Source organism: Terrapene carolina, unplaced genomic scaffold (genome assembly GCF_002925995.2).
Source record: "Terrapene carolina triunguis isolate 2854851 unplaced genomic scaffold, T_m_triunguis-2.0 Scaffold84, whole genome shotgun sequence".
Taxonomy (NCBI): Eukaryota; Metazoa; Chordata; order Testudines; family Emydidae; genus Terrapene; species Terrapene triunguis.
In genome coordinates, this window is record NW_020664435.1 from 43698828 (window position 1) to 43725286 (window position 26459).

The following is a 26459-nucleotide window of genomic DNA, read 5'->3' on the forward strand; positions in this document are numbered from 1 at the left end:
GGACTGGGGGACTGGTGTACGGAAAAGCGCAATCTAGGCCCTTTAAAAAACGGGAGGTCATTTGATGGGAAAACAGAGTAACCTTGCACCGGAGAGTGGAAGGCCGAAATAGCCGCTAAATGTACCCTGATGGAGGCAGGAGCTAGCCCTTGGGTCCTAAGGGACAGGAGGTAATCTAGAATAAGCTGGAGGGATGCGGAAGATGGGGAGGTGCCCCGCTCCCCCACCCACCTGGAGAACCTAGACCATTTGGCAAGGTACGTGCGCCGTGTGGACGGCTTTCTGCTCTCCAGCAGAATTCGTCTTATATCCTCCGAGCACCTTCCCTCCTCCTCATTTAACCATGGAGCAACCACGCTGTCAGGTGGGGCAGGCATCCCTTCTCCTGGGAGAGGAGGTCTGGCTGAAGCAGCAGCCTCCGCGGGGGGGCCGCTAAAAATTTCAGAAGGGTCCCATACCAATGTTGACAGACCCAATCCGGGGCTATGAGGATAAGCCTCGACCTGTCTGCCTTTACTTTTTGCAGAACCCTGCCTATCAGTGGGAAGGGTGGAAAGGCATAGAACAGTTGGTCTGACCACCGAAGGAGGAATGCGTCCGAGATTGCCCCCCTTTATGTCCCTGCCCTGGAGCAGAACTGGGGGCAGCGTCTGTTTTGGGCGGTAGCAAAGAGGTCGACCCGGGGAGCTCCCCACTCTTGGAAGAGTTGTTGGGCGACTTCCCAGTGGAGTGACCACTCGTATTGGTGGGAGAACACCCTGCTGAGGCGATCGGCTCACACATTGTGCACGCCGGGTAGATGGAAGGCCCGTAGGGAGATATCGTGGGCTATGCAAAACTCCCATAGGTCCAGGGCTTCCCGGCAGAGGACCAAGGAACGTGTGCCCCCCTGCCTGTTGATGTAATACATCGCGGTCGTGTTGTCCGTGAGGACTCTGACCACCTTCCCGCGAAGGTGCAAACTGAATGCTACGCATGCCAGGCGTACTGCCCTGAGCTCCCTGACATTTATGTGCAGAGACAATTCCAAGGTCAACCATCTGCCTTGGGTTTGAATGTCCCCTATATGGGCTCCCCAGCCCAGGTCCGAGGCATCTAACACCAGGTCTAGAGAGGGAGGGAGTTCTCGGAAGGGGACCCCGTTCAGCATATTGCTCGGGAGGGACCACCATTGCAGAGCGGCCACCACGTTGGGAGGCATCGTGATCACCTTGTCCAAGCTGTCCCGGGACTGGGAATACTGGGAGGCCAACCAAAGTTGGAGGGGCCTCATTCTGAGTCTGGCATGTCGCACCACGGATGTGCATGCTGCCATGTGACCTAGGATTTGAAGGCACACCCTTGCTGTCATCAAGGTGAAGGCCGTGACTGAGGCTATGAGAGCTTTGAGTGTCTCGAATCTGTCTCGGGGAAGAGAGGCTGTGGCCTCTAGGGAATCTAGCAGAGCCCCTATGAAGTATATGCGCTGAACCGGTACCAACATGTACTTGGCCTCGTTCACCACTAGCCCCAGACCCATGCATGTGGACAGCAGGAATTGCATCTGGGCCTACACCTGGAACCGGGAGCTGCCCTTGAGGAGCCAATCGTCCAGGTAAGGGAAAATTTGCAGCCCGTTCCTCCGGAGGTGGGTTGCCACCACTGCCATCCATTTGGTAAAAACCCTGGGGGCCGTGGAAAGGCCGAAGGAGAGGACTGCAAACTGGTAATGGTTCCGCCCTACCAGGAAGTGGAGGAAGTGCCTGTGACCCTCGAAAATATGGATGTGGAAATATGCATCCTGGAGGTCCAGGGATGCAAACCAATCCCCCGGGTCTAAGGAGGGGATGATGGAGGTCAGGGATACGATGCGGAACTTGTAGCGGACCATAAACCTGTTGAGGTTCTGCAGGTCCAGGATGGGCCGGAGCCCACCTTTTACCTTTGGGATCAGGAAGTACCGGGAGTAAAATCCCTTGCCCTGAAATTCCACTGGTACTCTCTCCACCGCACCTAGGTTGAGAAGGCACGCCACCCTTGGTTTAGGAGGGTGGCATGTTCCCGGTCCCCGAGGTCCTCCCGGGGTGGAAGGGGGGTGAGGTGAACTGCAACATGTAGCCTCTGGAAATCGTGCTGAGGACCCACTGGTCCGACGCTATACGGGACCACTGCATTTGGAACACAGATAACCGGTTGCAGAACACAAACTTTATTAACTGGGGGGCGTCCATGACAACAGGCCTGGTGGCCCCCCGCAAAGAGTCAAAACCGCCCTCTTCCCCTGCCTCTTGCCCTTCGAGGAGCCTGGTCGCGGGGCCGAACGGGACTGATGCTGAGACCTGCGTCTCTGCTCCCTCGGTTGCTTAGGAGGGGGCTCATATCTGCCCCTAGCAGGGGGAGTGGAGGTCTGTGGCCTAGGTTTGTCCTTTGCTGGCAGGACATATATGCCCAGAGTTTGCAGGGTGGTACGGGAGTCTTTCATCCCATGCAGGCGAACATCAGTTTGGTCCGCAAACAGCGCTTTCCCGTCGAAGGGAAGGTCCTGCATCAGAGACTGAGACTCTGCAGACAGACCAGACAGGAGAAGCCACGATGCCCTTCGCATGGATATGGCTAACGACATAGAACGGGCTGCCATGTCTGCCGCGTCCGAGGCGGCCTGGAGGGCTGCTTTCGCCGCTGCTGCCCCTTCCTCAACCAGAGCCTTGAACTCTTTCTTGTCCCGCTCCAGGAGAAGAGGCTCGAACTTCGATAGAGACCCCCCACAAGTTAAAATCATAGTGGCTCAACAGGGCTTGGTGATTGGCCACCCAAAGTTGAAAGCTCGCAGAAGAATAAACTTTCCTGCCAAAAGAATCAAGTCTCTTGGCCTCGTTGTCCTTGGGGGTGGGTGCAGGCTGGCCGTGGCGTTCCCGATGGTTGACTGACTCCACCCCCAGGGAGTTAGGTGCCGGGTGGGAGTACAGGTACTCATGTCCCTTAGCTGGAACAAAGTACTTTCTCTCCGCTTTCTTGGAGATAGGCACCAAGGAAGCTGGGGTCTGCCACAGGGCAGTCGATATGTTGGCCACACCTTGGTGAAGGGGTAGGGCCACATGGCCTGGTGCCAAGGAGGACAGTACATTGAAAAGGGTGTCCAATGGCTTCTCCATCTCCTCAGCCTGGAGTTGGAGATTCGAGGCTACCCTTTTGAGGAGCTCCTGGTGAGCTTTAAAGTCCTCCTGTATAATGGACGGAGGTGCCGCTATGGTCTCCTCCGGTGCCAGCGAGGGGGCCGGTCCAGCTACCAGGGCGTCGGGAAGTGCCACTGGTTCGACTCCCAAGACTGAGTCTGGGCCCGGTGCCGCCGGTTCGGTGCCCGTCGACTTCTGATTCTGTCAAGGAGGGGACACCGAATGGGTCTGGGACGCCCCAGCTACCAAGCGGGGTCTCGCCTGGGCAGGCAATTGTGGCCACGGTGCCCCTTGCCACTGACCGGCTTGGGTGCCAAGCGGTGGAGGCTGCTCTTGGGACCCGGTGCGGCTCGGGGACGGGCAGCTGGGTGCCAAGGTGGCCGTTGACCGCATGGTGCCATAGGAACGGTGGGAGCATCTACGGTCGTGCTGATGCCAACCTCGAGATATGGACCTCGACGACGATGAGGAGCGGTACTCGACCGAAGTGCTGCTCTCATAGTCGTCCCGGCGATTGTAGCTACGACACTTCGGTGCCTGTTACGCCCAAGGAGAGCTCTGTCCATGGTGTCTGGCAGAGCGGGCACTCGAGCCCGAGCGTCCATAACGATGGTGTTGGGATCTGCTCCTGTAGCTCCTATCCAAAGAGGAGCGTCGACGCCGCTTCTCTCAGTGCCTGCGCTCCCAGTGGGGAGTGGAGGACCTTCAAGACTCCCGCGCGGGCGAGTCAGCCAGTCTGATTGGAGTGGAGGGCTGACGCGAGCTATGTGAGGACCTCATCAAACGGGGCACACGGTCCTCAGAGCGCGGGCTGTGTCTTGCCGGGGAGGGCTGGTGTGCTCCCAACGGCGGCTTTCCTTGGGACCGGGGGCCCGTCTCGGGCGGCACACCCAGCATCGGGAGGGAGAGGATGTCACGCGTAGCCTGTGCAGCCTCCGGCATTCTCTCCATGGGAGAGGCACACACGGAAGGGACCGGGCTACTCCGCTCAGCGCGAGTCGGAGGTCTGGGTCCCGAGGGGGATCGTGGGCTGCCCAACTCGGGTCCGGCCTTACCCCGTCCTTTTGTTGGCACCGCTGAGTCTTCCCTTGCTTCTTAGCGGGTGAGCGGTGCCGATTGGTGGAGGGCGCCTTGCTCTGCACGGAGGATGTGGTACCCGGTGCCGAGTTCGATTGGCGCTCCAGTGCCGGGGCCAATGCCGATTCCATTAGCAGGGTCCGGAGCCGGATCTCACGTTTCGTTCGAGGCTTGTACAACCTACAGATCTTACAGCGATCGGTTACGTGAGTCTCACCCAAGTAGCGAAGACACTGAGTGTGCGGGTCGCTACTTGGCATAGAACTGCGACAGGAGTCGCACGACTTGAAGCCTGGGGCACGGGGCATGCCCCGCACCAGGCAACTAACTAAAGAAGTTATCCAACTATGGAGAAGATGAGTACTACTAAGGCTACTAGAAGGGCTACAGCAAGGCTGGAGCACAAAGTTCCGACTACCTTCACTGGTGGCAAGAAGGAACTGAGGGTGGGGGGAGTGCACAGCTCCCCTTATAGCATGATATAGAGGTGCCACTCCAGGGGTCGCAGCAGTGCTCCCCTCCTACGGGTACTGCTAAGGGAAAAACTTCCGGCACCAGTGCATGTGGCGAGCACGCACATCTACTGTGGAATACACTGGAGCAATCACTCGAAGAAGAAGGCACATAGGTCCCATTTTAATACTAGGTTGACTTTACAAGATTCAGTTTTACTACATAAAATTTGATACCTAAATGTACAGCCTAAAATTATAAAAAAAAAAAATCTGTAAGACCATCTTGTACAGAAGATAAAGCAGTTGCTGCCCTAACTCTGTGCAGGCTGAACTATATGCTACAGCTAATTTCCATGGCTGATGTGATTTCACAGTAAAACAGGAGCTAGCAGTCCAAAAAAGACCAGATAGTCACAGGAAAAAGTGGGGTTTTTAAAGTTAACACATTGAAGTTAGTCTCCTTTAGTCTGCCAGGGGCATTCAGCACATACTGCTAACCCTGAGAACATTTTAACAATACCCTCTCTCGTAGGTCAGCTTTAAACCTCCCCCTTCCTAGCAACAGTTAGTTAAGAAAACTTAACCTAGTAATAGTAACACCCAATAACAACACAATAGCAGGCACTGGGGACTGAAACATGCACTCTTACCTTTTTCTTCCCATGGGCTACTTAATATAATGGCGATTTCTCTAAAGTCCAGACAGCAGGGCTATACATATTTCAATAACAGTAAACGTATGTATTTATATCATTGTGAATATAATTAGGATTACTGCAGTTAAAATGAAAACTTCACACCCTGCATACAGAAGTTTTTCTTTGCATCAGTCATAATGACACGCTCTTAAATTGAAACTGACAGAATGCATCACAGCATCAACAGCACAGGGAGACAAAACACTCAGCAGAACAGCAACTGCCAAACACTCAGCAGCATTCATATACTGCACTAGGAAAAGAAGAGTCAAGAAAGAAACACAGCCCAACAGAAAACCTAAAGACTCCCACAATAAGTGGCCCAAAGGAAATGTTTCACTGCTCCAAGAGAGTGTGTAGTGAGACAAAAATAAAGGAGTACATCCCTTTTTAGTTGTCCGTGCCTAGTTCTGAGCAAAGGATCTTCCCTTGCAGAAGGGCAAACTGAGACAGCATTTTTCAGAGGCCAAATTGTGGGTGATAACAGAGTATCGCTATGCTCTTGCTGAAAGGCAATAATTTTGGCAATGCATGTGCATCCACTCAGTCTGACCTTTTGAAAAGCTACCTCTGCTTGCCTTTGTTCGACTCTTTCATATATAATATCAAATAATTAAATCAATGACCACATGTACATACTAGTTACCACTACAACACTTGGACACATACCTGATAAACCCTATAAGATCTTCCCTTTTGTGCTGGGGTAATAGCCATGGGGTAAGAGCCACTACAAGCAGGAGAGAGATCCATTACATCTAAAGAAGCCATGCTAATTCTTGATGGCTCAGATGCATTGGACACATTAATTGGACTGTTATAACTTCGAAAAGCTACAACATTTTTTTTAAGGAGGTTCAATGTTTTCATCATCTCCTCTGAGGGAGAAGAGATTATGTCAGTACGAGTTTCAACCAAACATTTCAGGACGTTATCCTGTTCATGGCACAAAGGCTTGCTGTCCTGGACAACATTCTCTTCCTCACCTCTTGGTGAGGCATCTTGACAACAGGACAACATTACTGACATGTCCTCAGTTTTTGATTCCTCAAAGGAAAGTTCTTTAATGCTCTTATCCAGGTCTGAAAGCTGCTTTTCTAAATGGCTTTCTGTAACAGAAATCTCAGGGAAGGATAAATCAGAGTCTGCACTCAAGATTCCAAGAGGTTTTTCATCATCAATGCATAAGAAACTAGAGTTAATATATTCCTTTTTACCGTCTTTTTCAGAATCTGCATTTAGCTCATGCATAAGATTCTTAGCTATTATTGGAGTGGCTGACTTTTCTGATGTTTGCTGCCTATAGATGGAATCCTTAGCTTTTTCTTCATTTTTTTGGGTCTCCTGTAGACCTCTATCACCAGAAAGCATTAAACACTGGATTTCCGTTGTTAAACCTGTGCTTTGGTTTGCCTGAAATTCTGAGATTTGACAGCCGCGTTTATATTCTGCATTGCTTTTTTTGACATAGTTAAGTTCTTGAAAAGGACTGGTGTCAACTAGTTCAAAGCTTCTTTTTACACCTGGCTTTTCAAGAATGTCCTCCTCTTTGATGCATTTGGCAGGATCAACCAACCATGAGCATGACTGCTGGCGATTGGAAGATTTTCCTGTCTCATTAGCCACACCAGTTCTTTCCACAAGTTTTTCTTCCCAAGCCTTATTTTCAGAAAGACATTTTCTGACTAGATCTTTCACATCTGATGCAGTCACAGGAGTGTCCCCTACATCAAAATGCTCAATTTTTGCATCATGCCTGCAGCCAGAGTCATTGCTACCAATGGGAGAGATGGCAAACTCAAGTTCCTTCTTTTTTAAGGTTGTACTGTCTTTTGCATTCAGTAATTGCATATTAGAAAGCTTTTCCTTTGCCTTGCCTTTTCCAGAACACAGTATATCGTCAGTTTCCTGGAAATAAGCACATAATTCTTTTTAAATAGTAAGAATTATAGAAATACAGCATTACAGAAATATGTCCTTTCGTGACCTAGGTTGAAAATACTTTATTCCCACCTTAATGGAAAACTGCAGTTTAATATGAAACATTTCTTACGACATCTGCTTACAAAAAGTCACTACAAATATATTCTAAAAACAAGTAACTGAAAAACCAAACAGGAATCAGCCATTGTGACAATCTGATTTTGTTTAGAAAACAAGAAATGAAGTTTGCCCACTATGCTGGCCATCTATGCCCCCCAGAACTGCTAGCCTCATTGATTACAAAGCTGAGCAAGAATCAGGCTAAGGTCTCCTCTCAGCAGGCTTTCTTCCATTCTCATTGCTGCAGGCCAGTAGGGAGGTGGAATCTAATTTCCCTTCCCACGGTGCTGCACAGGATGAGCATTTGGCTGAAAAAGTGAACAGGGGCAAAGCTACTCAAAGTGCATCTAACCCATTCTATCTAAGCCCTGCTTTTGGAGTAACTGGGGGGAGGGAGATGGAGGGGGCAGTGGGAAAGTGCTTTGAAAAGCTGTATGGTCAGTGTATGGGAACCCTTACATTTGTAGGAGTACACTATGCAAGTTATCTTGGAGAAATAAAGTAGTCCTGACCTGTACATCTTTCTCCCACCTGGGGCTGCTACAGCATTCTGATTCCATACTGGACATGTGTGTATGTGAGTGGCTACTGGCACTGGAGGTACCAAATCTCTTCCTAGATTGAAGGAGAGTTGGAGTTAAACTCCTCACTGGCATCCCGGGATTTAAGACAGCAACATCAAGACCTTTGAAAGGAAAAATAATGAATAAGTTCAAATTCTGACTGAAAGATGTAGTGTACATTAGCCAGCTTCATACCAAATCTGAGCACTACTCTGAAGATAATCTTCCATAACTTCAAGTGATGTAGGAATTGTTCTCAGCACCTCTCCTGTACAATGAGTTTCATCATTTCTGAAGAGGCATAATTTACCAAATGAATCAATACTAGCACTGCACTGACCATCTTTTGCATTTCAGTTTAGGAATATCAAGACACCAAAGTAAGACAATTCAAATTTTAAGGCACCCAGAGCAACACTAACTTAGTTGCACTGCAAATGTGACATGTAACATCTTTGAATTAGTGTTTGTTTCTTGATTTAAGTATGTCATTTGACTTTACTGGCTCGTACATTCAGATTCAAAACCTGGCATTAGTGATCCACTAGGAAGAACACTTCAGTTGGAGTCAGCACTGAACAAACAACCCAGACTAGTTATTCCTGGGGGAATTCTGTGCCACTACGCACATACAGAATTCATGTCTGCCGCAGATTTCTTTGCTTCTCCTCAGAAAAATGACTTTCTGATGGGAAACAAAAGGAAGTTGCAAGAGCGGTCATGCGCCCCCTCCACAGCAGCGCGGGCGCACAGTTTCAGGCGCCCAGAGCAGCCAACAGAGAGGTATATCACTGTGTGTGATGGGGGGTGGAGGAAGCATATGGGTCAGACCCCTCCCCCATGCATCCAAATCCCTCTGCCCCCCAAACAACCCCCACCCATGAACCTCCCCTGCCACTGGGGATGCCATGGCTGGTGACTCCTACCCTGCACTGGGCTCAGCTGCTAGTCCCAGCTGGGCTGGGGGTAGGTGAAGAGCGTATTTCCCCTGCACACGTGGCCGAGTCAGATGCACCCCCAGAAACTTTCCCCGGCTCCATATCCCCTCCCCTCGCTTCCTGCCCCCATCACTCCTCAGCCATGGGGTGAGGGCTCCCTGTACAGGGAGCTGTTCCCCTATTTGCCCAATCCCTGTGCATCTGGACCACCTAACAAGCCTCCCCCCCCCCCATCCGAACCATCACCCCACTAAGCCTCCCACACACATCCAGCCCTACCCCTCCTGCATCCAGACCCCTACCGAGCCCTTCCCCCCTGCATCCAGACCTCTATCCCTGCACCCAGACCACCTCCCGCTGAAGCTCCTGCACTCAAACGCCCACCATGGGCCCCACCTCCTATGCACCTGGACCACCCTGATGAGCCCCCCACACCAGTGAGCCCCAACCAACTGCACTCAGACCCCCCCGCTGAACCCCACACCCAGACCCCTCCTGCCGAGCCCCTTCATCCCACACCCAGATTCCCCCCTGCTGAGCCCCAACCACCTTCACCTGGACCCCACTACCGAGTCCCATTGCCCCTGCACCCAGAACCCCCCCCAACAAGCCCCTGTGCACCCAGCCCCCCCCCCCCCCCCCCCCCCCCCCCCCGCACTGAACTGCCTGCACCCAGGTTACCCCCCACAGAACCCTCTCATCCCACATCTGGATCCCCCCATAGGAAACCCATCCACATACTTGGATCCTGCCCAGCTGAGCCTGCCTACTCACAGCTGGTGCGCCCGTGGAGGGACAGGGCCCTGGGGTGTTTCTCGCGCAGGCCTGGCCCTTGCACTGTTGTTAGGGTCAGGTTCAGCCTCACCACAAAGCCTGCGTCCCTTGGTGTGTATGCGGGCTTGCAGTGTGATCTTTCATCTCTGTGCACCTAGTGGCCTGGGCTCCTCACTGCCATGCTGGAGCCTCCACATTATTTGACCAATAAAATATGCAGAATTTTAAAATATTATGCACAGAATGTTTTTTGTTGTTTTTTTTGGCACAGAATTCTCTCAGGAGTAACAAGTGTTAGAGGGTATCATGTTGTTGAAGGCATTGTATTTTGGAAGAGATGTAAGCTCCATGATTGGACCCATTCAAGCAACTGGTCAAGTTAAAAACCCGCAAGTTGACGGTGTTGCTTATTATGTGATTTGTTATACTTACATATTTTCAGTACTTACATGATTTCAATAGTTTATTTGAAACAGGAGTATAATCCTTTTGGCCAACAGACATGGGAGAAACCAATTCTCGAGAAAGTTGCAAAGCATCAGCAGACATGGGACTTGAACTAGGTCCTTGCATTTTCCCACCGATTGGAGTGTACTATCAAAAGGATAGAAACTTTCTTAAAAGATAAATAGATTAAAGTTTGTACAGAACATCTGCAGCTGAAAATTAGTCTTAAATTTACTCAAAGTTAAATTATAATTGGAGCTCAGCTGAAATCACAACCCAAATCTGGCAATTCACTAATCTGGAGTAAGGCCAAAAGTAGCCTCTGGAACACTCAAGTCAAAGGCACGAGCAGTCCAATCACGAAACATGCTACTGGCTGTGGTCAACTGAGACACGGAAAAGCCTCATTACTCCAACTTAAGTTCTTTTCATTACCTTAAATGCAAGCAGTTTGAAGAAAACTAACAAACAAATAACTAGATTACTTACAAAACCCAGAGAGCTGATGAGAGACAACACTTGTCCCGGAGTGCGCGAATAATCTTGTTTAGGCTTAGCCATTGATGGTGTAGTAAGGATATCCATCATATTTATCTCTAAAATTTAGAAGTTAATGCAGTGTGTCAGGTTTTTATTGGATTAATCAATAAACGAAAAGTTTCAGTCATTAACAGTATTTAAATTCAGTGAAAAAAAAGCTTGTCCTTTAATTTGGTTTACATGGCTATCTCACTTAATTCTGAATTTTACACAAGCTATTTCTTTACCAATACCATTCATCACATTTATTTTATTAAACCCAAAAGACTTTTCAAAGTCCAATTAGATTTCACTATGTTTATGTTTTGCATTTCTCACTATAAAAACCACTGAAGTCCGTTTCATTTTCAGAGTTTTCAATACTATACTGCAAAGGTTCAAAAGGAAGGCAAATGTCTATAAGAACTTTCCACTGTTTTTTTTTCAAAATGATGAAATAAGACCCCAGGAATTTTGAGGTAAGGTGGTACTGAGTGTACCTTCTGGGGCATAATCAGTTCTCTCTAATTAATGTATTAATAATTAGATGCACTGTGACAGACACCTGCTATAGTAATTTTAACATGGCAAAACTATGATCTGTTTTTGTGGTAGGATGGGGGGAGATGGGCTAAAGAAATCAATCTGGCATATGTGCAGTACATTTTTAATAAGATTTTTCCACTAAGCTTATGAAGTGCGCATCTATAAAAGGGAAGGCTATAGAAAGATTTTATTTATTTATTTATTTATTTTTTTAGAGAAAAGGCAGTCTGGAAAGTAAGGTAGGAATTTCCATATATTAAGAGAATATTAGGGTCGTACAGTTAACATAAAAATTGCTGTAATAATTAGTCACATACTATTTCACAAATACAGTATACATATTTTTCCTACAACCTTAGATACATATAGCTTCTTAACATTTTTTCATTCCTGTAGATTTATACTAATTTCACTTTTGTTTGCAGGGTTGTAACTGTACTGGTCCAGGAACTCTAAAAAAAAGAGTTCTGTGGAGCTCAAAAGCTTCTCTTTCACCAACAGACAGTCTAATAAAATGTATTACCTCATCCATCTTGTCTCACTAATTTTGCTGCCATAATGGTTCAGTAATGTATAATTTTTACAGACTGTCCTGTCAGTGCTCTTCTCTCTAAATCACATATTTTAATCATTTCGTCAGCATACATATATGGCACATTCTCTTTTCAAAAAGTGGTAGATTCTGCAATTCAGGGAATGAGGCTATTAACTATTAAGTTAAATTAACTATCAACATGGAGATGAGGCTATTAACTATTAAGTAAAAATAGCTACCAACAGAGGTGATCTGTATATATCAGCAAGTTTATACTATTGTGCTATGTTGCATATACAATATAACATGTTGTGTAACAGTTTACTACGAAGCTTCAAAAATATACTGTATACGCCAGACAGTTGTGTATTACACAGTATCTAAGATTGTAGAATGGCATATAGTCTGTTTGAGAAATAGTATAGGATCATGTACTACAGGACAAATTATAATGCATACGTTATGAGTAAGGCTACACTTTAGTCACGGGTATTTTTAGTAAAAGTCATGGCCAGGTCATGGGCAGTAAACAAAAATTCATGGCCCATGACCTGTCCATGACTTTTACTATATACCCCATCCTCCAAAAGCTTAGCATTAGTATTTAAGTAAATAGTTTTATAACAGTAAGTATTAGTCAAGGAACTGCACCAGTCATGTGTGGTACCAGTACAGTAGAACCTCAGAGTTACGAACACCTCAGGAATGGAGGTTGTTTGTAACTCTGAAATGTTCATAACTCTGAACAAAACATTATGGTTGTTCTTTCAAAAGTTTACAACGTAACATTGACTTAATACAGATTTGAAACATTACTATGCAGAAGAAAAATGCTGCTTTCCTTTTTTTTTTAAAATAGTTTACATTTAACAGTACTGTCATGGATTTGCTTTTATTTTATTTTGTTAATCTCTGCTGTTGCCTGATTGCGTAATTCCGGTTCCAAATGAGGTGTGTGGGTTGACTGGTCAGTTCATAACTCTGGTGTTCGTAACTCTGAGGTTCCACTATACTGGTCATTGATTAGAAATATCGGTTAGGTATATTTATACAGTGCCTGGCTCAGGGGACCTTGATTCTGATTGGAGCCACTACATGCCACTGGAATGTAAAATACCAAGATTATTAAAACATGATATTTAGAAACCACTGAGGAACCACAGACTCATTGATCCACATCTCACCTCTGTTCAGAGTAACTCTGGAGAGCCCAAAGTCTGTCAATTTAACATGGCCCTCATTAGAAATTAGCATGTTGTCTGGCTTCAGGTCCCTGCAGATATAAAGGTACTGAAATAAGATTGGTGTATAGACAATTTAGCATAAGAAAGAAGGGAGGAGAAAGCATTAAGTAGAAAGAAGTTACTCAACCAACAATGGGGGCATTTATAGTTCTCCAGGATCAATATTAGGGCCCATTTCCCATTAGGAAACCATTTTAAGTACAGATTCTAGAGATGTGTCAGAAAATTAAATGTGTTTTAGCATTAAAAATGCAAACAACATAATGTAGCCTGGAATATATGCCACAAGATTTGTGCGTCTCAATTTTAATCTCTTGGGGAGCATGTCAAACTGTCTCACTGAGGACTACCAAATTATTTAGTACTTACTAGCATTTGACATTAAGCATTACTAGCCATTGGCTATAGATTTCAAAATGCATTCCTTGAAGTGCAGTAGTAATATAAATTGAAGAGAATATTTCATCACTGGGGGAGAAGAGCAGTCCCTCCCTTCTTCTCCCCAATCCTCCCAAAGAATGGATAGCATTCAGGGGGCACTGGGGACAGAGTAGCCAAGTTCCTCCTCTTATTCCCTTTGAGGGACAAATTAAAGGAAGACAAAGTTGCTTCTCCCTTCAAAAACTAGTCTAGGGATGGATATTCACAAATAGAAACTCAATATTCAGAGGCTGATGACATGAAAGCTGGACTCCACAAGGATTACATGCTCATACCATAAAATGAGCTTTAACAACAATGTATTGGTTTGCAGTCATAAAACTACATATTAGATTTTTACCTGTGGATTATCCCATGCCTGTGAAGGTAATCAAGAGCCAGTGCTGCTTCAGAAATATACTTCACTGCCATTTCTTCATCAAAATAGCCATATATGTGGAGAAGAGATTTGACATCACCACCAATAAGATATTCCATCACCTGCCATTGAAAGATTTCATTTTTAAAACGAATCTTTATTTTTGGTTGAGATATTTAAGATTACACAATTATGAACTACCTTTTTTCTTTTCAAAAGAGCAGCATTTCACATAGGATAAAGCAGATAAAAGAATTCTTGTGGTAGTTTAACTCATTTCCTAGGGAAGTCACTGAAGCAATGTTTAATTATATTTCTTTCTGTTTAGAAGACTTAATCCATATGACATAGCTAATAAAACATTCCTCTGATGGACATAGAAGTTTTTTATTGCTTCTTTTTGTAACCCTGGTTAGCTTTTCAATAGGCTAGATTGATTACAAATAACACTTCCCATGACAGGAAGTATAATTTGATTAAGCAAAATTCAGTGTCAGTCAAGGATAATTGATCCCAAGTTTCACAAAATATCTGTCTTATCAAGATTAAAGTATCTTAATGATTGTATTTTGAAAATGTAAATAGATAATACAAAATCCAGGCCCAAATTTTCAGAGATGAGTAATTCCCAAGATTATGTACATGACTAGAGTAATTGTGCATTCAAGAGACTAGAGAGTCTAATTATGAGCATGCTTAAAGGCCCAAATGTAAAAAATTGAACTCTTTTTCCTTGACATAATCAGGGCAATAACAAATGGTCTGAATACGATCCTGCATTAAACATATTTTAAAAGGTTAACTTTCTAAATTGTAATTTATTTGGGCTGTCCAAACCAATATTAATGCTATTTCAGTGTCTAAAGACCAATACATCTTTATTAAATTTAATGCAAAATTAAATGCTATACTACAGACATTAAGAGAATAGCATGTTTCACAAAAGCAGGATTTCACAAATCCACTCACCAATAGTAAGTAGGAAGCTTTTTGTGTCAACAAAGTGTCTTCCTCATCCCTTCTGGCAGAATCTAGGCTTTCATTTTAAAAAGTATGGGTCCTAATCCCTTCTGCATAGCTGGGGTATCTCTTGTATGGACCCTGATCAAATCCTACTCCAAGACTTGGGAAGGGAGTGTTAAATTGCTGGTTCTACCACAGAGAGCCTACCACAGAAGGCTTGGCCTATATTTATCTCAAGGGTGTGTCAGAAGCCTGTGCTAGTCTTTATTTTATCCTTCAATCATCCCGTTCCCACCTACCCCAATTAACTCTGCACTTTAAGTACTGGCAGCAAGAGCATACATTTTACTATTCGTGATCTACTGGATATTTTTCAAGGCACACACACACAGTCACTCTGACCCCACAGTCTTCTTAAATATGTGGCTCATTTTTATTTTGGACCCAAAATTGTGCTAGGCATTCTTGACCAGGTTAGCTACGTGGAAGGACTCTTCTGTTAGAAAGAAGGAGGGGTTAAAAGGAGTCAGGGAGAAGGAAGATATTAATCCCACATAACTACTCTAGTTAAGACCTCATATTGGATGAGAAGTGTAATGAAATGACCCAAATACCCAATCCTCATTATTGCAAGAGCATATTTTCAAACATTACAATTCTTCTAATGAACTTCATTCTCCACTATGTTTTCAAAGCTGTCTTAAAGCACTGTAAACCATTTACTCACCAAGTACACATTGTTAGCTGACTGAAGTGAGTAGTATAAGTGTACAATGAAAGGACTTTTGCTGAGAGCCAATGCATCTCTCTCTGCCTGGACCTGGTGAACCATGTTTTTATTTATCAGGTCTGCTTTTTTGACCACCTGTAAAACAATTCATGTAGAAATGAATTCACAACAATAATTTGCCATGCTCATTTATTTTCCAGAATACACATGCTGATAAGGTTAGTCAGTTTCCTAGAGAAACTTTCCTTCACTGAGTTCCATGTCTCAATGACACAGCTAGAATGACATTTTTACATACTGCCCTTGTATTGTGGTGCTATGGTTTTGTACATGGACACCTACTTTGAAGAATTCTCCTGCAACATCTGAAGAAAATTATTCACACTATTTGCATTTCAGGTTATTAAAAAACAGCTACTCTCATCTGAATGTCTGACTAGCGTCTAATGTGTTTGAGTCCCTCTAACTCAGAGGGTAACAACAACTTTCCATGCAATTAGAGCTTCTTGAAAACTAGTTTATAAGTTATATTTGAAGAAATTAGGTTGTAATTAAATAGTTAAAAATTATATTTGACACAATTGTTATATAGTTTATGTGTAGGGCCCTACCAAATTCACAGTCAATTTTGGTCAACTTCAGTGTCACAGGATTTTTTAAATGGTCAATTTCATTGTTTCAGATGTTTACATCTGAAATATCACCCTTATAACTCTGGGGGTCCTCATGGTTGCAAAGCTATGAAGGCAGCACAGCCACGGAGCTTCCAGCAGCCGGAGGAGGTTCCCAGAGTTGGGTCTGACCCCGCCCAGGAGCAGCCCCTGCAGGGGAAGAGGAAGTCCCGTTCCTTGTCTCTCCCTGGCCCAGCCAGGATTAGCAGCTGGATCCTGATGCATGGTAGGACCCCCTGAGCTGGGGTGCCCCAGCCCTGCCCTCCATTACAATAGCCAGATACCATGAGGGTGATCAGTTCACCCATAAATTTGGTAGGGCCCTACTTATGAGATACAAACAAATTTGAGGACTCTGTGTGAAGTGTAGAGCTATTCTGTTGACTCACACTGGTAGCCTGAGGTCAGTTGCTCTATGGCACTCCAAACCTTTGCAGAGTAGTGTGAAGTAAAGTTAGGAGTTCCACAAGATTCCCATGGCCAGGGTGGACAAAAATCAATGTTTAAAAAAAAAAAATCAGATTTTTTTATTTAAATCGGATTTGTTTGATAAAATGCTTTGTGAGGAAAAAACCTATCTAAAGATAGTTTTAATTAAGATTCATTATACCTCAAAGTTATCTCATCATGGAATCAGGTTTCAGAGTGGTAGCCATGTTAGTCTGTATCAGCAAAAAGAACGAGGAGTACTTGTGGCACCTTAGAGACTAACAAATTTATGTATCAGATGAAGTGGGTTTTAGCCCACGAAAGCTTATGCTCAAATAAATTTGTTAGTCTCTAAGGTGCCACAAGTACTCCTCGTTCATCATGGAATAGGGATTATAAATTCTAATTCTATAGTATGAGACAATATATTCATGTAATGTTTAAGAAAAGTTTTGTAAATGACTTCCAATAGTTCATGGATTAGAGACCCAATCTTATGGGGTTCCACAGGCTTCTGTATATATTAACTAGGTAAATCTTTCTATCTAACCAATGGGACTCAGTGCTCAGTCTCTAGAAGATACCATCAGAGATGCTTAGTTTTGCAGATCTCAAACTGTGATTTGTATCTCCAGAGGTAACATGCTTATTAACAGCAAAAATGTTTTTAAATAAATAAATAATATATAGAGGTGAGAAATAACATAACTCAACTCTATTGTCCCTCTGCAAATTTGTGTACACAGAGTCAATCTCTTACCCCTCTCTAAAAGTGCAAAGTTTCAGGAAGTTCAACAAATAGAAGATTGTTGGGGGTGGAATAGATCTGGATAAGGAGAAGAAGTCTGGAGATGTGAGAAGCGAGGGACATATGCTTGTTTTGTTAAAATATTATGTTTGCTGTTGAAGAAAAAAATCCAAAATACTTAATGTTGTTGTTTTAGTTAAATAAAACAATTTAAATGTCTGTCTGGTGATGTTCTCCTCCTAATACAGCATGGCAAGAAAATCCTCCAAATATTAATTATTAACTTGTTGAAATTGAGATATTTATGAAGTCATTGGGAGGTGAACTATCTGCTTCAGTTACCTTTGGTAAATGAAATAACCGAACAATCATTCATTTTCTCATATAGCTGTAAAACTAATCTGAAAAGTTTTCAAAATAAATCACTGTTTAAAAATTTACAGCAACTCCCCACTTAACGTCCTCTCACTTAACGTTGTTTCGATCAATTGATCCCTGCTCAATTACAGAACATGCTCCATTTAAAGTTGTGCAATGCTTCGCTATAATGTCGTTTGGCTGTTTGCTTTGTCCACAGCTGGCAGCCCCCCCATCAGCTCTCCTATGCCCCCCCCAAAGCGCCTCCCGCCTGCCGGTAGACCCCGCGGATCAGCGCCTTTTCCCTCCTCCCCCCACCTCCTGCCCGCAGCAATCAGCTGGCTTGCGGCATTCAGGAGGGAGGGGGGAGGAGTGAGGACTCGGCGTGGAGGCTCCCCCTCCTCCCAAACGCTGCAAGTCAGCTGATTGCTGCGGGCAGGAGGGGGGAGGGAGAGGGGAGCCTGCGCGCCGAGTCCTCACTCCTCCCCGTCCCTCGTGCCCCCTGAACGTCGCAAGCCAAATGATTGCCACGGGCAGGAGGCAGGGGAGAGGACTGAGGACGCGGCGTGGGGAGTAAAGGAGGAGGAGAGGGGAAGAATAGGCGGGTTAAGGGTGGGAGTTTGGAGGAAGGGGTGGCATGGGCGGGCCGAGGGTTGAGCCCCCGCCCCTGGTGCTTGCAGAGTAGGGGAAGCTGCTGCTGTGCAACGTGCTTCTCCTAGCTTACAGCACCTTCAGCCTCCTTGCCTGTTTCATTGTCTCCAGTGCCAGTGGGCTGTGTCTGTGTGGAGTAAGGCAGGGGCGCCTCCCAACTACAGTACTGTACTGTATGGCAAAAAAAAAATCTCCCTGGAACCTAACCCCCCCCCCCCCCCCATTTACAGTCATTCTTATGGGGAAATTGGATTCGCTTAACATCGTTTCACTTAGTCGCATTTTTCAGGAACATAACTACAACGTTAAGTGAGGAGTTGCTGTAGGAAACCTACATCTATCTCTGAGTTGTGAAGAATATGTATTAAGGTTATAACAACCAAAAAGAATGCACTTTTATGTAGAAAACCATGATTAAATCAAGTCTTCCTGACTAGTGATTTAAATCAATTTGATTTAAATCAAATCCACCCTGCCCTTGGCTACCTCTACATTTTAGGGAGAACCAGGGGAGGGAGCCAGTGACCCTGCACAGAGTTACGGCATAGTTATATCGGTCAGAGGTGTGGGTAAAAGAACTAACCACAATCCCAGCCAACATCGCAGCTATGCCAACCTAAGAATGCTTCTGTCGGCATAATTAATGTCATTTGGGGAAGGAGGCATTAAGCTACATCTACACTAGAGGACTCTGCCAGTATAGCTATACCTGCAAAGCATTTGTAATATAAATAAGGCTTTACTAGGCTTATTGAGGTTTTAGGTCTAGGGGTGGAGTCGAGTGGACTTTATAGCGCTCCTAAGCAAAGCATTAGTCCCCATATTTTTAGAAAAAGGAAATTAAGATATACAAAACTTAACTAGTAACTGGAATTTAAAAGTAACAATAAGGTTTAAATATTTGTTGAATGTGTACCAAGGACTATTACAGACTAAAATATGCACTTAAAATATGGAAATAATAATTAAAGGAAGAAGAAACCTCAGATACACTCACAGTTCATATCACTTCAAATGAAAAAGTGTAAAATATTACATTGCACATTCCAAAACAACCTTAAATCTGCCCACCAATATCCACCCACAAATACAAATAATGGATGTTTTAAAATCATTGACCACAAATGAATTACATTTGCAGAAATGCTGACCCCGCTCCCACTTCCCAGTAAATAACACACTAGCCTGGTATAATGAACAGCTGTGCTTTGCTCATGTTGGAAGGATATATAGGGAAAGAACGGTGACATTTTTGTATAAGAAAGCTGGAGGAGGAATGAGCTTTCTGCTCTATTAACACACTAGTCAGGGAAGGACTGATTGCCTTTAAATGGAGGGCGAGGGGCAATATAAATACCCCTGTCTCAAACATAACAAGCCAGTGAACTACAAGATAGCAACTGAGCAGTGATGGTTAGTGAAGACCTGTAGCCCAAAGTGTACCGTAGAACCTCAGAGTTACAAACGCCTCAGGAATGGAGGTTATTCGTAACTCCAAAATGTTTGTAACTCTGAACAAAACATTATGGTTGTTTTCTCAAAAGTTTACAACTGAATATTGACTTTATACAGTTTTGAAATTTTACTAAGAAGAAAAATGCTGCTTTTAACCATCTTAATTTAAATGAAACAAGCACAGAACAGTTTCCTTATCTTGTCAAATCTCTCTCTTTTTTTAAATCTTCCCTTTTTTTCAGTAATTTACATTTAACACAGTACTATACTGTATTTGCTTTTTTGGGGTGGGGGAAGGGAGGGAAGGAAGAGGAGGTCTCTGCTCCTGCCTGATTGCATACTTCCAGTTCCAAATGAGGTGTGTGGTTGACTGGTCAGTTCATAACTCTGGTGTTCATAACTCTGAGTTCTACTGTATATCATTTACATTGGGTGGGTTTAACACAGTTTCTAATCAATATGTTGAAGTTAGACAAAGATACAAGGTGGTTAAGGTTGATTTTAAAATGTGATATTTAATGCGTATATTACTTAAGGGATTATATGAACTGTGAGGATTTGAATATTTATCTTCCTTCTATATTTCCCAATGTTTAAGTGCTTAGGCCATGGGTTCTTAACCTGGGACTCATGATCACCCTGAAGTATTTATAATGTGAGAGGGTTCCATATAAGGAAAGGGAGATCCCAATAGGAAAAATGTTGAGAACCACTAACTTAGTGTATTTCTTGTATAGTCACATTAATGTTAACTCAAAATCTTGACCTGATAATTTACTTAGCTGAAGCTTCTAGCTGTACATCATAGATTCTAGAGACATACTCAGCTCTGCTTAATATATGGTGACATGAGGCATTTAGATGGCTAAAAAGTGCAGACAGATACTAAAGTTAATTTTTCATTATTTAAAGTCTCCTCTAAAACCACTGTGAGTTGGAAAATTTCTCTGTTGACAGCAAGTATTAAAATTACTTTCTAACCAATAAAAGATACTATCTCACCCAGTTTAGAAGATTTAAATTCTTACAGGATGCATCCTCCATTTACGTGGACACTGCTTTCCTTCCCTAGCTGCCAGTCATAAGCTAACTCCTTATTTTAAGTTTTATGTGAAATTAATGCTTAGTTTCAAACTAGTGTGTGCAGCTGTTGGTAAAATATATAACCTATAATTAGAAATTCAATGTATAATATTTTTGATAAAACCCTACTTAAATTGTGGGATGATTGTAAAAAAAAAAAAAAAAAAAAAAAAAAAAAAAAAAAAAAAAAAAAAAATCAATTATTACTTTTCCGTGATTTTCTGCTGTCAGCCGCCTGGGGCTGAGAGCAGCCACCCTCGCTCTCAGCCCTGGGGCAGCCAGGGTTTCCACTGTTAGCCCCGTGCACAGTGGGACTCCCACTGTCAAAATTGTGATGGAAGTCTAAAATATTTGTGTGGACAACTTTTTTCCAAGGAGGTAATATCACTAGTGAAACTACCCCTTTCTTAGCACTTATGGCAAAATTTAGTTAGAATTATGACTGGGTCTTCTAAAGAAAAATATTTTAAATGCAGAAATCTTGCCTCTGCAATTAAGCAGTACTGCTATCCTCTTTAGAAAGAAGTTACATGCAGTGAAAAGAACACAGTTGTGATAAGTAAACATATGTCATTAAAATTCCCAGCCTTAACTGGTTAATTTTTCAGGGGGGGGGAATCTAATTTCTGCATAAGAAAGAAAAATATAATGTCAATTTCATAATCAAAAGTAATCAAATGTTGGTCTCCTCAGGAGAAAGCCTCAGCAAACACAAGCAATTAATGATGACAAATAACTGTCTTTGTTAACTGTGAGACAAGGTGGGTTGAGGTACCTTAAGAAGGGCGCTGTGTGGCTCAAAAGTTTGTCTCTCTCACAAACTGAGGCCTTGGCTACACTGGCGCTGTACAGCGCTGCAACTTGCTGCGCTCAGAGGTGTGAAAACGCCCCCCCCCCCAGCGCAGCGAGTGCAGCGCTGTAAAGCACCAGTGTAATCAGCGCCTGCAGCTCTGCACGCTCGCTTGCAGCGCTGCAAGCTATTCCCCTCGGAGAGGTGGAGTACTTGCAGCGCTGCGAGAGCTCTCGCAGCGCTGGCGGCGCGACTACACTCGCGCTTCACAGCGCTGCCACGGCAGCGCTGTGAATTCTCAAGTGTAGCCAAGGCCTGATGTTGGTCCAATAAAAGATACTACCTCACCCATCTTGCCTAATATTCTGGGACCAACATGGCTATAACCACACTGCATACAACCGTTGTTAACTGTGACCTTCAGCAACAATACTATATTGCATCACATATATCCTCTGCCTGTGCCATCTACTGCTTACTCTGGGGGAACTGTGCACCACTGCGCATGTGCACAATTCATATCCAATGCAGATTCCACCCTCCCTGCCCCGAAAATACATTCTGCCTGAGAAATCCTGCAGTCCCGCCGTTCATCTACCAGATGCCACTGTGGCACTAGAATAGCCAGACGCCAACTGCATTCATCACAGCACCCTGCCCGCAGACCCAAGTTAGGACAGACAGAGTGCGGGCATACGGGACTGCTTGGAGGGGGTCACAGATTGGGCTTCAGGAGAGTTAGTGGTGGGGGACAGACTGGAGCATGGGCTCAGGAGCTAGAGAGGTGACAGCATTGAGCCAGGGGCTGAATGGGAAGGGTGCTGCAAGGTTTTTAAAACGTCTGTGGATAAGTGGGCTCGGGTAGGCCACCCATAGAATTAATTTAGAGTCCAAGTCGGTATTTGTGTAGCGAATAAGTACATGGGTGGGGCACGTCCCTTGGTTCATCAGGGAAGGAAGTGGGTTATTTCCCTAACCGGTGGTCTTGATTACTCGACCTGGTACTGACGGTGTTTGGGATTTTTTGGTTTTTGTTTGATTTTTAAATCAAAAGCTTAACATTGTTACCCCCAGGAGCAACCCGAACAAAATGATCATAATGAAAGTTTGTGTGAGCATTCCATCTGTGCAATATATCAGTTAAGGGTATGTCATCCCCAAAATCATGATTCCAAAAGATCCAGTCTCAGCCAATTTCCCAACACTGCAAATGATCTGCCCCCACAGATCTTGTTAGCTAATGAAAGGAATTCTGTCATTTTGAGATTACTCAATATGAAAAAGGGAATTTAGAAGTTTATGGGAGTATACTTGCTCTGTGATGTCAGTCCTGGCAGCAGGGCTCGGGGCTGTGCTGACAGCTAACAGACGATGTAAGTAACACAGTGTCTGGGTAGGCACTGCATTGCCCTAACTTCATGAACCTAAGCGCTACGCCTCTCTCAGAGATGGAGTTAGGATATGTCTATACATACAGCGCCACAGCTGTGCCGCTGCAGCGTGTCTGGTTTATTTTATTTACTGTGTGCATAGTCTAGCCAAGTGATGGCATCTTCAGTGGCATGATGCAGTTCTTCTAGGCCACCGCTGAACCTAGTCAACAGGCATTCATCAACAACATGCCTCATCGTCTGTGTTGCACCACAGCTGCACAAAGGGCTGTCATGAATGTCCCAGCGATACTTGTTGGCTGCATAAAGACCTTGTCTGGTCTAGAACGTGTTCAACAGGGACCACTGGTGACGGGGCACGTCAAAACCAGATGGGCAAATTGTGGGGTTGGTGACGAGGGACTGGTTGCGGATTATAATAGATATCCATTCCTCTCGCCAGAGTGTTACTGCCCTAACATCCTGGCGTGGTGGATGAGACCATAATGGGCGACGTGACAGCAAACGGGCAGCGCGTCTGGTGAAGACGCTGTATACCAACGGGAGAGAATTGGTATAAAAAAAAATCACCTTAGCAAGCAGCAGAAGCTATGTCGGCAGTAGAAGCTCTCCAGTCTACAGCGCTGTCCACACAAGCACTTATGTCGCTCAGTGAGGTGGAATGTAAGTTTTGCCAACATATGCTGTAGTGTAGACATAGCCTTATTAAGTCAATGTAGTGGGCAACTTACAGCAACGGGAGCACACTATAGGGTGGACAATTATCACCTAACTGTACTGTAGACCAGGCCTGAACCACACAGCTGCAGGGAGGGCAAACAGAGACAAGCACAAGCCTGCCTTGAGAACACCGCGGGGCACAACAAACAAGGGGTAGTGGGGACACCCAGGACACCACTGGAACAGGAGCAGCCTGCACATGCCCAGCTGCCGCTCACGGACCCCTGACTCTGGGCCCAGCAGTAAGAGTTCATTTTTCCTCTCAGGTCTGAGCTCCGGTTTGCTGAGCGCAGCCCGACTCAGCCCGGCAACCTGCGTCTTGAACTCAGACAGACTCACGGCTCCTGTGCCCGCCGAGCGTACCACGGGCCGCGACTCCCCGGCCACCGCCCCCTCAGGCCGGGGCCTGGCCCCCAGCAAGACGCAGCGCCAGCGGCCAAACGCACTCGCCGCGCAACAGAGCGCGTAGGAGCCGGGCCCAACTGCTCAGCTTCAGACCCCCCCGACTGGCACATCGCCGGGCTGACTCACCCACGGCAGCTCCACGCCCCACCCCCATCTATTCCCAGCGGGAGGGGGACGAGCCAGCGAAACTGCTACGAGCCCGCGGCTAATTCGAGCCCAAACGGGCGATCGCTGGGGACTGCGGGCTGCCTGCCTGCCGGGCTATCGGGGTCCCGTCTGCAGAGGGCAGCGCTGGGCCCCGCTGAGACCGTCGCGCTCCGGGTGTGACTGCGGGAACCGGAGCAGCGATGAACCCCCCCCGCGGGTCGGGCTCCGGCCCCGCCGCTCTCACCTTGACAGCGTAGAGCTTCGCCCCCTTGCGGCCCAGGTAGACCTTCCCGAAGGCGCCGCGGCTGATGGGCTTCACGATGGTGAACTCCTCGATGGAGGGCGGCCGGGGCACCGCGATGCGCTTCACCCGCGCGGCGCCCCTCTCCTCAGCCGCGGGTTCCACCGGCCCCATCGCGCGGCTCCGCGCTCTCCGACTGTCCCCTCCACCGCTCCGTGCCCCGCGCCAATTCAAAGCTAAGCCCCGCCCCAACCGCGGGTAACGTCATTGGCCAACTGACAGCAGCAGAGACGGGGGTTGGGCAGGACTTCCGAGAGTCTGCGTCAGACCGATAAGGGGAGGGGTGAAAACGAGCGTGTGCGCATATAGCGCATGCGCAGTGACCAGTCTAGCAAGAGCACTGGGGAACACGTAAGATCTGGGGAATCAAGCGGTCTGTCCCCAGTACAGCTGACCGCACCGCAACTCTGCCTCTAATGTAAGTGACTCCAGGCAGCTCTGCCTCTAATGCCTCAGTGCAACTGACCCCAATGCAACTGCTTCCAATATCTTAGTGCAGCTGCCTGTAATGTAAACAACACCAAACATCCTGTTACAACTCCCTCTAGTGCGGTGGTTCTCAAACTTGTGTATGGGTGTCCCCTTTCACATAGTGCGACCCCCCCTTATAAATTAAAAACACTTTTTTATATATTTAACACCATTATAAATGCTGGAGGCAAAGCGGGGTTTGGGGTAGAGGCTGGCAGCTTGCGACCACCACCCCCCATGTAATAACCTTGCAACCCCCTGAGGGGTCCCAACACCCAGTTTGAGAACCCCTGCTCTAGTGTAATTGATTAGTGTAGTGTAATTAAGGCCCTTCATTTTCAGTTTTTGCTGAAAAATTCCCAGGTTTTACAAAAGCTATTATGCAGTTTTTACTGGTTTTTTTCCCTCTAAATTTTGGACCACTGAAGTTCACAAAAATACTGATTATGTTCAGAAAAAATCCTATACCTTACACCTTAGGAACATGTGTTTATGTTGATAATAAATTAGTATAAGTGTAAATGTGAGGCAGTTTGTTAAAGTAAGGCAATGTAGTGGAAGATACATTGTGTATATGTGTACATACTGTTAGTGAGACAAGGTGGGTGTGGTAATATCTTTTATTGGACCAACTTCTATTCGTGAGTCAGACAAGCTTTGGAGCTTACTGTTAATGTACAGTTCACAAAATAAACCACAACAGTAAATTGCCTTTACTTTCAATACGCTTACTGGTCTCTATTTGCTGATTTTTTTTTTCTGTCTTCCTGTCTCCCAATATTAACCCTGATATTTACCCAGAAAACTGTGAAGCTAGTATTTTGCTCTCATTTCCGTCCTTTTTTTAATTTTTGTAATGAACACTGATTAATTTCTGGGAAATTTTAAACAAAATAAAAACTGAAATTGAAGGGCCTTGTTAATGTCCTATCGCAGCTGCCCTCACTGCAATTATCCTTGGATGTAATCACTCCCTACTGCATGGCTTTCATGATCGTCCCCAATTAGACCATGTTGCAATCCTCTTTTCCTCAGATGCCTCTCAATATAACTGCTACTCAACTAGCTCATAAATGCCCTTCAGTAAATATCCCCAAACTCAACTGTCCTTTATAACTATCCAAATGAACCACCTCTCCTTCTGAATGTCCATAAAACTACCTCCTATAATAACTGTCTATTATAACTGTGGCAGTTGACAGAGATTGTATTTGCTTTATTGTCTACAGAATGTATATCCCATTTGTCATTAATGTTCTTAACTTGGAAGTCTTGTGCATTCCTCACTTACTGTTAGATGAGCAAGTAGTGTCAGTGACCACAGCAGCTATTTTCCACCTGCCACTACAGCAGCATT

General features: G+C 45.3%; 1 protein-coding gene across 1 annotated transcript in view; it reads right to left on the reverse strand.

Moving 5' to 3' along the window:
- The window catches only part of MASTL (microtubule associated serine/threonine kinase like), a 46356-nt gene extending 21595 nt beyond the window's left edge, over positions 1 to 24761 (reverse strand). The window contains exons 1-8 of the mRNA XM_029910964.1: positions 24575 to 24761; positions 15481 to 15618; positions 13773 to 13912; positions 12932 to 13020; positions 10637 to 10743; positions 10150 to 10294; positions 7938 to 8110; positions 6052 to 7290 (exon numbers count right to left, since the gene is read on the reverse strand). Of these exons, the coding sequence (XP_029766824.1) occupies positions 6052 to 7290; positions 7938 to 8110; positions 10150 to 10294; positions 10637 to 10743; positions 12932 to 13020; positions 13773 to 13912; positions 15481 to 15618; positions 24575 to 24745 (2202 nt within the window). The 5' untranslated portion in view covers positions 24746 to 24761. The remainder of the gene's footprint in view (positions 1 to 6051; positions 7291 to 7937; positions 8111 to 10149; positions 10295 to 10636; positions 10744 to 12931; positions 13021 to 13772; positions 13913 to 15480; positions 15619 to 24574) is intronic.
- Between the last annotated feature and the right edge of the window lie 1698 nt (positions 24762 to 26459).